The sequence below is a fragment of the Vanellus vanellus genome (assembly GCF_965231255.1).
Source record: "Vanellus vanellus genome assembly, chromosome: 7".
Taxonomy (NCBI): Eukaryota; Metazoa; Chordata; class Aves; order Charadriiformes; family Charadriidae; genus Vanellus; species Vanellus vanellus.
Window position 1 is genome coordinate 110,920 of NC_138912.1, and position 17,633 is coordinate 128,552.

General features: G+C 45.1%; 1 protein-coding gene across 1 annotated transcript; it reads right to left on the reverse strand.

Moving 5' to 3' along the window:
- Nucleotides 1-1,784: 1,784 nt before the first annotated feature.
- On the reverse strand, nucleotides 1,785-16,526 carry TCTN3 (tectonic family member 3; the record flags this gene model as incomplete). The annotated part of the gene is made up of 13 exons (XM_082486653.1): nucleotides 1,785-2,700; nucleotides 5,655-5,792; nucleotides 6,555-6,720; nucleotides 7,327-7,424; nucleotides 7,697-7,792; nucleotides 8,831-8,956; nucleotides 9,052-9,126; nucleotides 9,525-9,560; nucleotides 10,679-10,797; nucleotides 10,868-10,976; nucleotides 11,300-11,430; nucleotides 15,567-15,685; nucleotides 16,201-16,526. The coding sequence occupies 13 exons, from the start codon at nucleotides 16,524-16,526 to the stop codon at nucleotides 2,479-2,481; spliced, it is 1,761 nt and encodes a 586-aa protein (XP_082342779.1). The 3' UTR covers nucleotides 1,785-2,478.
- Nucleotides 16,527-17,633: the final 1,107 nt, after the last annotated feature.

Genomic DNA, 17,633 nt, shown 5'->3' on the forward strand with positions numbered 1-17,633 from the left:
TCAAGAGCAAATCTGATAAAAGAAAGAAGGTAAACACTTCCAAATATCCATCATTTTTACGGTACAGAGTCAGCACAGGTATAAGCATTTATGGAAGCATTTTAGTTATTTTTCATTTAAGAAAATAAAGCTGTTCTTGACTTCATAGTGCAGAGACGCTTGCCAAAGGCTTTTGGGAAACTGTGTAAGCTTTGCTCATTAAGTCTCCTTTATCTACAGTTTTATTACTTCAATCAGAGCGCTATCAGGTTTCTTAAAAAACCTCTAATCTGATCCTGTTATATCTCCCGTGAAGAAACACTACTGAACAACACAGGCTTATCACCAAGAGTTCGGTCAAAACCTAGCTACTAACTTCCATGTGTCACACAAGCGTCTGGAGGGTTTAAATATTTTCTTTGGGTGCGGAGAGGTCCTGTGAGCAGAGGCAAGAGACGAGCAAGGAAACAAAAACCTCCGGAGCGGCAGCAGCTGTGCCCTCACGGAGCTCCGGGAGGAGGGGAGGAGGCCAACGCAGCTCTCATCCATCAGCCCACTGCTTGCGGGGTCCAGGCTGCAGCTTCGCCGTGCCCGCAACCCCCGTCACCGCAGCACCGGCGCTCTGGAGCCGTCGAGAAGATTCGCACCGACGTCCACCGGGCTCCGCAGAGCCGCCGCGGGCGCAGCGCTGCCCCGGGGCAGGCGGCGCCGCGCCGGGCTTAGGGCTCCGCTGCCTCTGCCTTCTTCCCGCGGGGCCCTCGCTCCTCGCGCAGCGGCCGCTCCCACAGCCGCAGGAGGGGAACCGGCAGCGGCCGCTTTAGCGGCCTCCCGAGGCAGCGGCGCGACCGCGACCGGGACCGGGACCGGCCCCGCGCGCGCGGCGCGTCACCGCTCACTCTCGCTCACCCGCCGCGTCGCGTCGCGTCTTTTCCGCCCCGCCTCCGGCAGCGCGGCGCACGTGCGCCCGGCTCGCGCCCCGCCCGGCGGGCGGCCTGTGGCGGCGGCGGTCTGGTGGGACTCCCGCTTGCCGTCCCGGCGGGGGAGAGGCGTTCGGGCCAGCGAGGGCCCCGTGGAACCGGCCCGCAGGGAGGCGGCGGCAGAAGGAGCGTTCCGGTACAACCGGGCGCCATCGCGGGACGCCAGCTCGGGCAGCGGCGGTTCCTGTGGAGCCGCGGCCCTGCGCCGAGCCGGGAGGCGGTTCCGTCGGCAGCTGCTGCGGGCGGGGGCAGGACGCGGCGAGGGGGAGCGTGTCCCCCCGCCGGCCCCGGGCAGCGCTGCCGCCCCCCCCCCCACCCCCCCGGGGGCGGCGGCGGCTCCGTCTGGTCCGGGGCGCGTGAGTTCTTGCCCATTATCAATTCCACTGGAGTACTTGACATTAGATGGGGAAGATTTTTCCATCATCTGGAGAATTTAAGGTAAATAATAAATCCTTTGCTTAAAAAATACATGGTCATCCAACAACTTAATGGAACAATTGAGCAGATTCCCTTTGCCTGTGTGATGCAGTGGGGCAGACTAGATAATCAGATCACCTTCAAACACAATCAGCTAATGTTCTGGTCACAGAGACTGAGCCAGAGGTAAGGTATTGCAGTAAGCTTCAGTCTCATAATGCATCTACAAATTCTTCCTACAATAATTGATTTTTTTTTCTTTAGGACTGTTCACAACTCTCTCTGATGTGCCACCTAATTGTTATCAGTCCAGTTCCTATCGCACAAGAGAACATTTCTTATCTACAAAAAACCATATTCAGGCCTGTTTCTTCAAGAAAAAGAGAAAACAAGATCAGGAAGGAAGCTGTCTTGACAAACAACTAAAATTCAATTATATTTCAGAGGATGGAACACTTACAATTACTTTGCTTTGTGTAACGCTATCGCTAATGTAAACAGTGATTAAAACACAAACATTTCAATTGAAGATCTGTGTTTGAAAAGACAGAAAAATACGAATCAAAAACTGTCAGAGTAACATGTAACAAGGACATGTTAAAGGTGGCTGGCAGATGTGTACTAATAAAATAATAATTCAGGCTGCCTGGGAAGGCTCCTGTCTTTTAAATGTTCAGTTAGTTCCATGTAGAAAAATCAGGTGCTTCTCCAGAAGGTGACTGAACACAGCTCCAAAATTCTTGGATTGAACTTATTCTCCTCTCTCCATGCTCTTTGGTTTAGGAAGCACTATTGGTTTCTGTGAACATGGAATGTTCACTTTAACGTCCTCCTCCTTGTTTCTCATAAATGCAACATCTCTTGATCCCTCCATCGGTCAAGCGTTTCACTGCAGTAAGGTTTGCAGATGGTGCGTATGGAGAATAAGGGTATTAGAGGACACAGCACAGAAGCTAGTCACGTGGCTAATCCAACAACAAAAGGCACATAGGTGTCGTAGGCACAGTATGAGAACCTGAGGAGAAAAGTCTATGATCTGGATCAGACTCTGAATGTATCCATTCACTTACTGTACTTTAAGTATGGGCCCCGTCTATATGACTTTTCAAAAGCAGAGAATACTAGACGTTATTAGAATCAACAAAAAATAGACAACCAGGTCACCTCTGTAACTTCTTTCCATATTATATGCCACTTTGAATGGGTAAAAGATGTCAAATGGGAGTTTCCAGTGGATTTGGGGCTGGCCTCGTGGAGGTTCTGGCCATTCCGTCATGTCAGTGAAGGTAACGACAGTTGTCAAAGGTACCGTGCTCGTGCTTAGGAACTGTAACAAGAAGGAAAGCACAAAGAGTTTAGCACGCTTAATACAAAAGATACATCTTTCCTTGATTTGCATTAGCTGTAGATGACTGGCAAGCAAGATGTCTTTAGGAGAGTAGGAGTTAGGTGTTCCAGACATATTTTTTAGTGGAGTAACTCCTCTTTCCCCAAATTGATACCTAGCAGGTAAATCAAGGGCACGTGTCTCGGGGAAGATCAGTAGCTACTGTGCATTATGTTACAGATCTCCAGAATGGGAGCAGTGACTCTCCTATTCAGAGAAAAGACATATTGGCTAGTTGGTAATAACAGCAGACGCAAAGCTCTATTTTTTATAAAATTATATTTTTTACATAAGATAAGATTACCTGGCCCTTTGAACAGGTGGTTGCTGCCAGAAACAGACAGGACTGCCGGAAAATTTGATCCTTTCAATAAAATATCAATAAAATGAATGCAGGACCCAATGCAAAAATGAATTTATTTCTCATGTTTTAGGATATTGTTTCAGAAAGGAGACAGATTGGTAGGTCAGTTGGTTAAGATGGAACAGGGGACTGAACTTCTAAGGCCTCAGCTCCCTTCTGTTTCAACAGAATGCTGTAAGACAACTAATGCACTCACTGCTTGAGGTATGTGGAGTTTCGTGGCTAGCTTGGGCTAGCAATCCCAAGAGCGTCAGCATGGGGCACCTCAGCCCAGTTGTGGGTCCATCCCCCAGCCCAGCTCTGCTGCCCAGAAGTGGCCCCTGAGCTTGGGCCCCTGACCCATCCCGTTCCAGGACGGCTACAAGAAAATACTGAGGCTTTTTCCTATTGCCTCACTTCACTCCCTTGCAAGGAGTCTGTCTCTGGCATTCCTCCTTCCAGCCAGTTTAACCCCTTCTCACAGTTGGGCCTTCTTGCTCTTCATGCCAGATCATTCCTTGGTCACAAATTACCACTGCTGAGCAGTTACAAGTAGAATTTCCCCTTTACTCCTGATGGATATAAGTTCTCCTGTTGATGAGTAAACATACAGTAGGCACAATTGCCTTAGTCAATAAGAAGCCTCAAAATGATTCTGACTTTGTGTCTGGACCTTCAAAGTCTGCCTTAAAATCAGAGAGATTAGTGGGGAAAAAAACCCATACACAAACCCTCAGTAGCTGGGTGAAGGCAGCCACAAGCGACTTCCAGCATGCTCCTGTATAGCTCTATATCACTGAAGACTGTCTTTTATTTTCAGGAAGTCCAAATACAACTGTGACCAGACACTGTGGATGGGTGTAGAAAATGGGATGTCTTTCCTGTGTTTTCTGGCCAGTCACTAAGGCAACTCTCCAGTGACTGTGTGGTCTAAAGGAAAAGGTTTTCTCTAAAGAATGGATAGTTCTCAGATAGAGAATCTGTAGGCTAAAACTGGGAAGTGACGTAATTCAAGAGTAAAGCAGTATACAGCAGGCATCGGTCATCTCACTGGTATGCTCACAAATGGCTGCAATTCTTAACTGCTGGGTATGGTACCAACTCGTACCTTTGCCAAGATGTCTTTACTAACAACCCTAATTTGTGGATTGCCACTGATGAAGTCGGTACTATTTTAATGGTGCGTTTTTTTCTTGCTGCCAGAAACTTGTTTTCTTATCACTTGCTTTGCAATACACCTTACAGCTCTGAAGTAATTAGCATCAGTGGCTCAAGCAGATGATGTCTGAATCTCATAGTTCCTGACTGGCTAATCCTTACTGAGGGATACGCACCCTGTACTTTTTCTAGGAATGCAAGTCTCCCTCCTCAGACAGAAGTTTTGTTAATGGCGCCATGTAACAGCTCAGATTTAGAAAATACCTTCGTGGGGCAGGGGTGTCTATTTGCCTCAGGGCAACATGTGTTTTACAAGGTGAACATTTTCCCTATTGTGTTTTTTTCATGTATGTTGCAAGAAGGGAGGATGAAGAGGTACCATGAGATACATCCAAACATGTGATGTAAAAATCTCATTTAGGCAGAGTCTGAAGTTCAAAGAGTAGTAACAGATCAGACAGACACTTGCCATGTCATACCTCACTGCCACAAGAACGCTGTGGGCAGGTGTCAGCTGCTCCCCTAAAGCCCTTGCAGAGAAGTATAAGTCTTGAAATACATGTGCTGCCCAAAAGACTTTGTGATGCCAGGAATCCAGCCTTGCACAAAAATGGGATCCACTGACACACGCTTGAAAAAGACTATTCTCCTTTGCGGACCTGTGAGCTCCACCTTCCTGCTGACATCATAGAATAGTCTGGGTTGGAAGGAACCTTTAAAGGCCATCTAGTCCAAGCCCCCTGCAAGGAGCAGGGACCTCTTCCACTAGATCAGGTTACTCAGAGCCCCATCCAACCTGACCTTGAATGTTTCCATCATGTAATCTCTTAGAAAGGAGCAGAACGTCTCAGCTTTCCGGCTGAGAACATTTCCCCCTAATTCTTCACATCTGCTGCCATCAGCATTAGCTTCTTCCTCAGCTACCTGTTGGTAATTTCAGAACCCTAGATGAATAGAAATATTGTCTTGCGCAGATTAGCAGCATGCTGTAGAGTCTGTGAAATATAAATCGACTCAAATTACATATTAAGGCTTTAAGAGACAACTAGATAAACATGTAGTTATTGAATGTTTGTAACTACAACTTTATACTGAGTGTAATTAAATGTTTAAAGTTCGAGTTCTGAAGTGGCAGAAGGTAGTTTGGGGTTGGAAAGAAGGTACCTTTTCCAGTTGTACAAATGATTGAGGACAGTACTGATAAGACCATAAAACCACCTTCCTCTATGGAGCTGTTAAAGACAAGCTCTTGCCATTGCAGCCAGACCACTGCTAAAGTTCAGTACATCTCAACTCAGTAATATCCAGACCATTTGATTCCTTGGTTCTTAAATAACCTGTGAATCCCATGTAATTACCTCTGTGTGTGAGGGGAGAGTTTTAAATTCCATACCTTCAGGGGGTGACACCGATAAAAGTACCGTGCACCCAGTATTTGAGCTTGTGGGTTGGACAGGAGGCCCACATTAGTCCACAGTATCTGTATCTCCAGGGTCACAGGGACCATGCAACAGGAAGTGCAATTCACAGCCTGAAAAAAAAAATACACACCAAACATCTTAATATAGTATATTAAAGGTGAAAAAGGCCCATTATGATCAAAGTGTAATATTTTAGATAGCATAGGTCACTGAACCTGAATCAGTCACTTCAGTGCTAACCCCAAAACTTTTGGTCAGGTCAACCACCCATTTTAGAGCTATACACATCTCATTGTCATCTCCTTTGCAAACAGAATTTGTTTCAGCTCTACGACTTCGATTTTGCATTCTATTAGGGCATCTCCTGATAGATTAGTAATTATTAAAATAGATTTCCCTCCTCCATAACTACTTGTATTGCAAACTTTTACCCTTATTAGGTAATATATAAATATCCCTAGAAACTGGAAAATCAGAAAGGATGATAATAATGAAAGCATCAAATTAACAGGAAGTAACCAGGTAATATTAGGTCTAGAAGGCTGTCAGAACCCGAGGTAATACAACTCTGGATTCAGTATTAAACTCTTTTTGCCTATTTAAATAGCAGGAACAGGACTCAAGAGAGATTATATCTCTCAGGGTTGGGTTTTTTTTTGTTTGTTTAGTAAATATCCCAATAATATGAACCACAATAAGAATGACTGCTTACAAGCATTAAGACTCCTGAGAGTCAGTGGATCATCACACAAAGAAAGAAAGCCCAGATGAACAAGGTGGTTCTTTTTTTCCCCATGTCCACATTTCTCCAAGGCAATACAAAGACATGAAAGGAAAAATACTCACAGCTGGTCTTTTTGCATTCATATTACCTGCACACTGCAGTTCTGAATCAGAATGGCCATCCACTCTTCTGCCTGGCTTGAATGAGCACTGCCAGTTATAGCAATGTCCTCTGCTCTGTTCATCCCCTGAAGAGCCTTGTATAACTTCTGCTGGATGTAACTACAGTTACTTTCTTCCAGTATTGGGGATAGGCTGAAAATGAGAAAACAACGGCTTTGACAAAGTGATTTCCAGGACAGAAAAAAAATAATGCTATCAACATCCTTCCTTCATAATGAGTATTGCTTCTGCTCTTGTCAACAGAATTGCTACAGAAATATTGGTATTAGATGGATGCAGTTTCAATCCTCTCTGCAATGAGAAGGGAGAAGAACATGGCAGGGTAACACATGATAAGGAAAAATGACATCTCTTTAGCCATCTTTCACATCAGTGGTCATATACCTGCCCTGTCACCAACAAAAGAATGATCCAAATCATCAAAACAATTGCTTTTTAAGGTTCCATTATAATTCACTCCTCAAATACTAACTCTACTGTTGCCCAAGACATTGTTAGACTACAGCCTCAAAATGTCCCAGAAGATTTTCACAATGTTCAGGTTGTTCTAAAGGTCCACCTTCTCTGATATTTAAGTCCTCTTAGGAGTATATGAAAGATCTGTAGAGATCCATTGGGGACCTCGGGGAAGGACCTAGGCTCCACAGCACTTCTGTGGAGAGACTATGGAAAAATGTACTAAGTGAGTCCACACCTTCCAAATGCGTCAGGAAGGGTGACTGCAGAGAGTGTTGTTACCTGAGCTTGCAGCCTGTCCTCATATTTCTTCCAAATTGTACTGTGTGTCTGAGGAACTGTGAGCAACTTCCATCACCTTCACTCCGTAAAATGCTCATCTGACAGACTGTATGTCAAGAAGCCAAACAAAAGTATAAACAGACAATATAGGACACCCAACTTGTATTTAACAATCCTTTCACCCCACATTCCTCCTTATCCTTATCACAGGACTACAATTCAATTGTGACCGAAAGGCCTGCTGATGGCTGCAATGTAATACTGACGTATGCCCTCACAGGTAAAGGCAGAATCTCTGAAGTCCGGAGAGTAGAGTACCAGAAGTCAATAAACCTAGCGATGAATAAAACCTGATAGCAGAAAAGGATACATGCTGCATGGCACCACTGTTTGCAATCAACAGTGGTGCTCCAGTGATATAGCCAGGATTTCCACTTCTAGGCAACATATGAGAAAGAGTCCTGGTCTACAAAGAGGCAAAGGGAAGACAGAAAGGAAGAGGAAAACATTAGCACCAATAAGATCCATTCACCTCAGAAGATCAAATTCACATTCTCAAAAATGTAAATGTAACCCATTTTTTGAATGCCTGAATATTATGCACCACTAAAACCTCCATTATTTGTTTCCAAATCCTCTTTTTTACCTGTCAAGTTCATCTGCAGGCCAGGAGGTAAAAAACGAAAAGTCAGTACCCTGAAATGTGGATACTACCAGAACGGTTCTTGAGACAACACATTCCTATTGCTCAGCATTTGTCTCTAAGGAAGTAAACATATCAGTCTGGGCAATTCTACAGATGATCTGCAGAACAAACCCTGCCTTGACCCTGATTCCGAGTGGCAGATTCCACTTCTAAATTGTTTTATGGGGAAGAGCCTCTGGGATAACTTCAGCAAGTTTGCACTGCACACTTATCAACCCCTGAGGTCACCACTTATTCCACTTTACATTGCCTCTATGGGACAAGGTTGTATGAACTCCAGCACACCTTAGTACTTCCCAGATTTCCACCCCCTCCATAGTAACTCTTTTTCCTGCTGCATGGGCAAAGTTAAATAAGTACCTGGAATAAATTTAGCAACTTTGTTCACAAAGACTGAACACCTCAGATACAGCACCAGCTTCAACCCTTTCCTTCACAACACTTTGCTGGTGACCCTGATGTCATCCTCTCCCCTCCTTCCCCTACCAAAAAAAACCCCACAAACCCCAAACCAAATCAAAACAACAGCAAAAAATAGTCAGAAAAAATAATCATCCCCTTCAAACTTGAGCAGTGCAAGACTACATGCTTGCACTGAGCCTGGATTTTTCTACTAACATGGTCTACTTGAGCCCACAGCAGTGTCCCCTCCTTCTTTTGACCATCAGCTATATCACAGGGTACTACCACACCAGGGTGACACTGCTCTAATCTTTTCACATCTCATCTGTACAAAACTGGGTCATGAAGTACAGACAACAAGCTTGGTAAGAGCCCAGGGAGGATGGGAGCACTGACCCAGAAGTGCAAAGTGAAACGCTGCTGCAGAGAGGATCCTGAGTTCCCGGAGATGTTGCTCACTTTGAACTGGACAGAAACACTCTGAATCCCATGTGTGCCGCTGAATTCTATCTCATATATCACCTGAAGGTCCAATTCAGAGAAGAATCAGAGACAGTTAATAGGGCAATGACTTTAATCTAGCACTGAGCTGCTCAAAGGAAAGAAGACTCAGATACCTCGGAAACAGCGTTCTTACACGTGTTGTCTTTCATGTGGGGAGCTCCAGGCGGGGCAACTGCGGTGACCCTTACCTGCAGACAGTAAGCATATTAACAATTAGCAACTGTTTAAAAGGAGCGTGCCTTTCTTACTCTTTTCCACTGCTTTTCCATTCAAGTCAGATTTACCTTCCTGCTGTAGCTGTGATCAGTGGACACATCACCCTGTTCCAGATGCCAAATTTTTTCTAAGAAAACAAGCTACCTCCCTGACTCCAGCCTTGTCTATGCCCATTCACTTAAAAGTACATCTTCCCTTAAATCCCTATTTTTTTTCTATAATGTCATGCTTTTGTTGAACAAATCTTGTCTCAGACACAGAACATTCCCATTCCTTCAAGTTCCCAAACCATAGGTATTACTATGCATGCCTAAGATTCCAGATATCTTATTTCAGAAGCAGATATTATTTCCATTAGCAATAGACTGACCTTCATGGACTGCACAATGATGTCATTGACTGGGACCTGGGAAAAAAAACAAAACAACAAACCAACATACAACATCAAAAAAACAACCGATTTTCTGGGTTTGCAAGCGCCTAAAGTCATGAAATCATCACTAAATAGAGCTTACATATTATATTGAAAAAAATTACTTTGTTTATTCCAGATTTGTAAAACTTGTCATCAATTTGTGATCTAGAAATCACAGACATAATCCACAGAAAGCATTTTTAGAACATCAGAAGACAAATTTTATTCTTAGCCCTGCTAATGACCTGCAGAATGCAGACACTTCAAAATATCGGCATTTTTGATTCATTCCTGGAGCTCCCCCTTCTGGAATCAAGTAATTACTTCAGCTTCCATTTAAGGAAAAATTAAATTTTGGCCACAGTGACAAAGAAAGCCCTGAAAACATGAGTTAAATTTGATCAACAGAAGACTCTCTACTACAGTTATGCAGATTTAGATTTCCAATATAAGTGTAAACTGACTCACTAGCCTTAATAAGGTGTTAATATTTACACTGTCGTTTTATCTTGGAATGCCAGAGAAACTCTGTAAGGTGAGAGAGATATTTTCATGTTAACATCATTCAGTAACGCCAGCAGGCTGAACCCAGAACAGTAAACTGGTTATTTTGAAATTATTTTCAGGATAAGTAATGGAGAAATTTATATGGAATTCAATTTATGAATGTAAATAAAGCTAATATTGATAACTGGCCATCAGTATGATTGTAGAGATAAAACATTACGTAAAATAAATCCTCATTCTTTACTAAGAACATGCATTGCTTGGTTGATCAAGTTGATGGAACAGATATGTATACTTTGATAAACAGTCTGTTTAAAATATGAGAGACTTCTAGTTAAACCATAAAAATTACAAAGTATCAATGAAGTATCTGTTAAATGCATTAGGAATTTGCTAATAACTGAGATTTATTGGAAAGTAGTTTCAATTGAGGGCTTATCACCGACCATGACATTTTTAACAGGATTTCCAGCAAGAAGGCCTTCACAATCGGGAGATGAGGGATGACAGACCAGATAACCTTTAGTTTCCAGTTAGCTGAAGTTGCAATGGAAAGTCAAGCAAATAAGATGTTGAGCAAAAGAAAGAAATATGACATGCACCTTTAGCACAGCGAAGTCACGGTAGTAGGAGGCAGCATCTAGGGCAGGGTCAGTAACGCAGCTCTTGCTCAAATTCGCAAAAATCCGAGTACAGCTTGTGCTTTTACTGTCCAGGAAGCCTGAGTTAAGACAGGACAACAGATAAAACAGAAGCAAACCTCCCTAAAACATTCTTCCCCCTTTACTAACCAGCAGAATTGCCATCGACACAAAGTCCGCTGGCTCCCATATTCACTGGCTGTCTAAATGTGCTCAGCACAGACGATGAATCAAAGTAGACTAGGATTGGATCACCAGCCTGAAAAGACAATTTGGAGAAATCACAATGTAATGGTGGAATACTAAGGCCATGTGCAAGGTGATGACATCATCAGGGCACAGAGGCAAATTTATACTTCTCCTTAGTGTACACCCAGTTTTGTCTAAAGGGTTGTCCGAACTTTTAAATACAAGAAAACTCATCGGAAAATTTTTACACAACAGGAATGAAAAGAACTGAGAGATAATATGGACTATATGTAGAAAACCAAGAATCTTTCAATCTCTTCTCATTCAATCGCATTACAGACAGCTTTAGTAAAAACGTATCTGCAAACTGTTTGCTATTTTATTTCAACTCACCCTGTAAAAGGCAGCGAATGATGGCTGGACTTGTGATGGTGCTAAGAAAGAGTGTCTGCCATACTTGTCTAAGAACGTCAAAAAATCAGATTCTTTGATATCCTGTGGCTGTTGGAAATAGTTCAGCTTTGCTAAAGGTTGAAAAGAGAAAAAAGAAATCCTCCAATATCAAATTACTAGAAAAGATAGATCTAAGTAAATATTGTGCCAATATTTTTAAAAGGAACAACTACGAACAGGACGATACCATGAGTACTAGTTTGTACTGTTTCAGAAAGCCAACGGCATCCTGGCTTGTATTAGAAATAGCGTGGCCAGCAGAAGTAGGGAGGTGATTGTGCCCCTGTACTCAGCACTGGTGAGGCCACACCTCGAGTATTGTGTCCAGTTTTGAGCACCTCAATACAAGAGAGATATGGAGGTGCTGGAGCGAGTGCAGAGGAGGGCAACGAAGCTGGTGAAGGGCCTAGCAGACAAATCATATGAAGAGCGGTTGAAGGAGCTGGGACTGTTTAGTTTGAGGAGGAGGAGGCTGAGGGGAGGCCTCATCACTCTCTACAACTATTTAAAAGGGCACTGTAGAGAGGTTGGTGCTGGTCTCTTCTCACAGGTAATTAATGACAGAACAAGAAGGAATGGCTTCAAGCTCCAACAGGGCAGATTTAGACTGAACATTAGGAAAGAATTTTTCACAGAAAGAGTGGTCGGGCATTGGAATAGACTGCCCAGGGAGGTGGTTGAGTCACCATCCCTGGATGTGTTTAAGAGATATTTAGATGTGGTGTTGGGGGATATGGTGTAGGGGAGAACTTTGTAGCGTAGGGTAGATGGTTGGACTCTACGATCCCAAGGGTCTCTTCCAACCTAGACAATTCTATGATTCTATGATTCATGGGAAACAGCTGTTAATACACAAATGTGACTTTCCAAAAAGTATGAAAACTGCTGAAGACGACTATCTTAATACGTGCTCTAATTTCTGTAAGATGCCCAAATTGGACATACATGACATTTTAATGACAAAACACTACCAATATGTGAGCTCACTAAAAGCTACATAAAATGGATTCAAAATAATTAAGGTTGGTAAAACTCAAAGTAAGTATGAAAAGGGAATAGGCACCTTAAAAAGCCCAAACTTCCTATTGGTATCCCACAGTGATGCCCTCCTGACCCAGCAGTATTCAGTAGGGTTACAATGTTATAACATATTAAATTATTACTACTAAAACACTAAGTCATAACACAGAAAATTATCAAGGACATACTGTGTAGACTCGTCCTAACGGACTTATTAGAACAATAAACTTTTTAATACATGCAAATAAATTGTCTTACAAGGTTTGACGACTACAGATCATACCAACAACGGGAGTGAGTGGCAGTATCCTCAATTACAGTAGTACCAAAAAGAATTTAGGTAGTCTAGTGGGCGTGGGGGGGAAGAGGGGAAAAAACTTAAGCTCTCAGTGTAATTCTGCTGTTCAAGGGCAGAGCAGATCCTCAGATGTACAGAGCAGCAAGCACAAATAAAAGCTTTTTATATCTGAATACAGCGTTAGTCAAGCAGTCAACTAAATCTTTTAAGGAGATAAAGGCTGAAGGAGTATCAAGCTCCTACAAGGTTCACAAAAACAGGTGCTCAGAGCAGCTTTCTTATTATTCACTTGAGGGTATATTCTTTAGACTGAAAAAGAAAGCATTGGTAGTTGTGCTACTCACAAGCGTTTCTTTTCTTTGGAATGCAGTTCTTGATGCCCTCTTCTGTTGTCAAAGCTGAATATTTGCTAACAGATTAACAACATTACATAATGCAAAATATACCTGAAAACTGGAAGGAAAGGCCTTCTGCAGCAACACTCAACATATTCAAACTGCTTAAGTTTTCAGAGAAAAGACATATAATTTTTTCATAGTGTAGCTTGCTCAAGAAAGCATGCTAGCTACTAAAGGTTATCGAATCTTGTAGAAAAAGGCAAAAAATAATTTCAGACAATTTAATTTGTCTGAAACCAGACAAAGGTTAAAAAAAAAACCAACAAAACAGGAGTCAGGCTCATGGATAATGATTCTTGTAACTTTAAAATGCACTCATACTAGTTCTTCCACTGATTTAGAAGCTGAAATAGCAGCAATATTCTTCTAGCACCTGCAAAGACTAAAGACAAAGTTATCTGAAGAGCTAGTACGTGAAACAGTAATGCTTTTAAAAGTACTTTAAGTATTTTGAAAATATCCAATATTTCCAACTGTGCCCCCAAATTGATCTCTTCCTCTTAATGAATTAATTGTCAATTGGATTAGGAAGACTGCCTGACTCGGTCAGCTACACCATCATTAGACAGAAGGACCTGTTAGGGATGTGGTGAGCAGTCCATGTGAAACTCTACCCTTAGCACAAGACAGTGAAAAGGCAGTACTGGGGAAAATTGCAAAAGGAAGAAAGGGCCACAGAGGGCACAAAAGATTGGGTTTCATGAGCTACCAAGGTTAGAGGTACACCAGGGTTGTGAACAGCTGTCAGATGGAGAACAACGGTATGAAACAGTAGAAAAATAAAGCAATTGAAGGATGGCAATAGTCAGAAAAATAAGCAAGAAACGTGACTGGGTGAAGCAAAGGCTGTTTTACACTTCAGGAAAGGCAGCTGAAATAGAGTACTACACTCAAGAAAGAATGAGGACAGTCATAGAAAGAGCCATTCAGTGACAAGCAGAGGAAGAAAAAACCTGCATCTTCTAGAAGTATCATAAAGAAGTATTAGTAAAACTCGAACGCTGCTGTGGTATCTGCTAGCAATGGTTTCAATGAGGTGAAGTCCACTTGTGCATGACAATCTCTTTGTTACCAGCCACGATAATTCACTAGGTTCAGCGCCTGTTCTCACTTGGCCTTTCCCAGGAGGCCTGCTAGAGCTGGCTTGATTATACTTCTGGCAGTGGTATCTCACGTCACCATCCATCCTGGAAAGCCTTCTTCCACAATCAGTTGGTGAGAACATATGTGTTTCTATGTTTCCTTGGGGAAGGCTGTTTCTACCAGAAAACTGTATTATCCTTCAGATGATCTCAAATAAAGTCTTTCCCAGATGTTCTTGCAACAACAAGCACAGAAAAGGAGAAGGCCATGTGAGCAGTGAATTCTGTTGTTCCCAGGTGTGCTACACCTAACATATGTGCAATCAAATGTCTACGGCTTGTTCAGTGGGCCCAATCATGTGATAGATGTGGGGCCCAAATATTAAATGGCCAGAAAAATCTGGTGCCATCAATGTGGACATAGGTGATCCTCCCTTTGGATGAGATTACAAATTCAGAATCCTTCTAATCCTATTTTTATGATACTATGGGTGGTGTAGGAAAAGGATAAAATTTAGCTACTTCCAAGTTACAGGCTGGAATACCCAGGAGCCTGATGGCACTTTCAGCTGTGGCTAAACCCTCATTGAAATTCATCTTTACTCTGAGACCTACTGAAAATTGGAATGGGTGAAGTTCTAGCACTACTGCTTATCGTACTATGAGGTTCTCCTTGTTTCTTTGCTCTTCCCTGTATGCAAAACATTCAGGCAACATCTGTGAAGAGATGAAAGCAGGACTAGCTAATAGGAAGCTAACCCTGTTTTGACTAGTTGTTGCGCCAGTTAACCTCCTGAGCCCCTCCCAACCTAAAATGTTCTATGATTTAGGTGAGAAGTAGATGGGACTGTGGGTCAAAACTCCCAGGCAAAAGACTCAAAAGAGAAAATGGTAAGTGTTCAAATGTGAGATCCTAGTGAATTGCAATGAATGCCAGAGAGTTGGACATCAAATCAGTCAAATGAAGTACAACGTGGAAAGCAGAAAGAGAAAAATGTGTTAATGGCATGCCCTATAAGGGTATATGATTACTGGAAAAAATCATGTATGCAAATAAGCATATGAAATAATCCAAGACATAAGAAAACACTTTCTGAAAAGGGTAATAGTGGCATACTTCAAGCAATGACCTTTGTTTACTGCTCTAAGTGTAACAAACTAAGTGAGGTATCTCAGATGCAGAAGCAATCCATAAAGACTGGTTTGTGTTTAGCCAGAGACCTAACCCTTAAACTGAGTGCAGTGATTTTTTTTTGGTCTTTGGTAATGGGACCCTGATTCACTATGGTTCCTCTGGAACTATAACAGGCCAAGTAATTATTAACAATCATAATATGGAAGTTTAAAAAAAAGATTCCCTGAGCAGAGGCAATCTATGAATAAAATGTGTGGAAGGAAAGGTTACTTACAGTCATCCAGCTGCACACAGAACAGATCATGCCCACCAGGGACAGTAATAGTATCAGTAGGATAAGGGGTGTTACTTCTGAACACAAGTGAGTTTTCCACACACACTTGACTCACAGACCTGCAAAGAGGAGTGCCCCCCCGCCCCGAAAACTGTTAAAGAGGCTATTCTTGCCTAATTTCATATTTTATGCTACTAAATGCCAACACAGAACACTAAAGTATTACTTTTCATCAGCTTACATGAGTTATGTACAATTTGCATCGATAATCAAGTACAGAAAGCCTCTCTCATCATCGTAGTAACTTTGTGGATACCCTCTATTTGTATATTTAGGAATCACTCTGAAATTCCCAGGAACAAAAAGTGGTAAAGAAATCCAGCGTCTGCGTATGACAGCTCCTCCTCACAACCACAACCCGCAAGGCAGGCTTCGCCCACAGACCCCTCTCCCCATAGCTGAAACTGCCGTCCTCGCCGACAGCGCCTCGCAGTCTATACCCGCTTTGCAGTCTCCCAATCACGCATTAAAGCTCTTTTTTCCTGCTTCCCACCACCCCCGGCCTCACCAGGGCCTCCAGACCCTGCCCTGCCCTGCCCCGGCCCATCACAACGCCGGCCCGTCCCCTGCCCACCTGCTGCCGCCGGAGAGGCGGGACGAGCCGCCGGGCCCGCGCAGGCCGCAGGCGGCGAACGGCGAGCGGCGGGCGGGGCGGGCCGCCCGCGGGGCGCGGCGGCGGAGCGGGGGAGCGGGGCCGCGGCGGCGGGGCCCGGCGGCGGAGAGCCGGGCGTCGGCCCGGACGGCGAGGGCTCGGTGCGAGGCCACTTCCTCGCCGCGGGGAGCGGCCCTAAGCGCGGCCCCCGCGGCGGGCTCTGTAGCAGCAGCGGCGGGCCGGGGCGGGGTGCCGGGGGTGGCGGCGGTCAGCAGCAGGGCCAGCAGGAGACCCCGAGCCCCGCGCATGGCGTCACCGCGTCGCTAAGAAACGCGTCCCGCCGGCGAGCGCGGAGGCGCTGCGCACGCGCGGGGGCGGCCGGCGGGGAGCCGGCGGAAGGGCCTGAGGCCGCGGCGCCCGCGGGAGCGGCGGGGAGGGGCGAGGAGGGACGGGGAGGGGAAGGGAGGGGAGGGGCGGGGCGGGGAGGGGAGGGGAGGGGAGGGGCGGGGCGGGGAGGGGAGGGGCGGGGCGGGGAGGGGAGAGGCGGGGAGGGGAGGGGGGGGCGGGGCGGGGCGGCGGGGCGGGGCGGGGCGGCGGGGCGGGGCGGGGCGGCGGGGGGCGGGGCGGGGCGGGGCGGGGCGGGCGTCCCGCCGGGCAGCGGGCTGCCGCTCCCGGAGCTGGGCGGGCGCGGCCCGGGAACTCCTCCTCATCCTCACGCGGGAGGCCTGGAGACTCGGCTGCTGTTTCCCCTTGCGCTCGCTGTGGAGCGGCTGGCAGCCACGGCAGCTCGCCGCTGCGCCCGGCGGCCGAGCATCTGTCCCAGGGAATCCGGCGGTTGGTGTCGGGTGTTCCGGGCGCAGGAGGAGCCCCTCGCCGGGGTGTCTCCAAGGCGGCGGGCGGGCCCGCTCCCGCCCCGCGCTGGCGGCGGCTCCGCGCCGGCAGGCGCGATGGGAACGGGGCGCGCGGCGGTACCCGCCTGTGGCGCGGGCCGGCGGCACTGCTCACTGTGCGCTTCACGTCTGAAAGATGTTGTTCCATAGCAAATCTTGGTATGTTATGTCTATGGTAGAATTAAATATTCCGCTATAGTTATACAGTGCTTAATTTGTTGGGTTTTGTTTTTCTAAAGTAGCGTGTGTTTTTAAAAGAGTTACCTTCGGGTAACTGTTGATACTATATGTTAAAAGGTACTCGAAATTATCAAATGTATTCACGTTGTGGCATAATGATTGCCTTAGAGCAGTTCTGTGCATTGTTCAACGTGAGATATGCTATTGCACTGTCATTTATGTGATATAAATGAAGTCACTAAGTGACTAATGCCTTTTTGCAGTGCATCATACGGTCTGCAGAGCTGCCTAGAGAGAAACGTGGTATTTCAGCAATTCTAGAATTTCATTACAGGCATTTCTGTA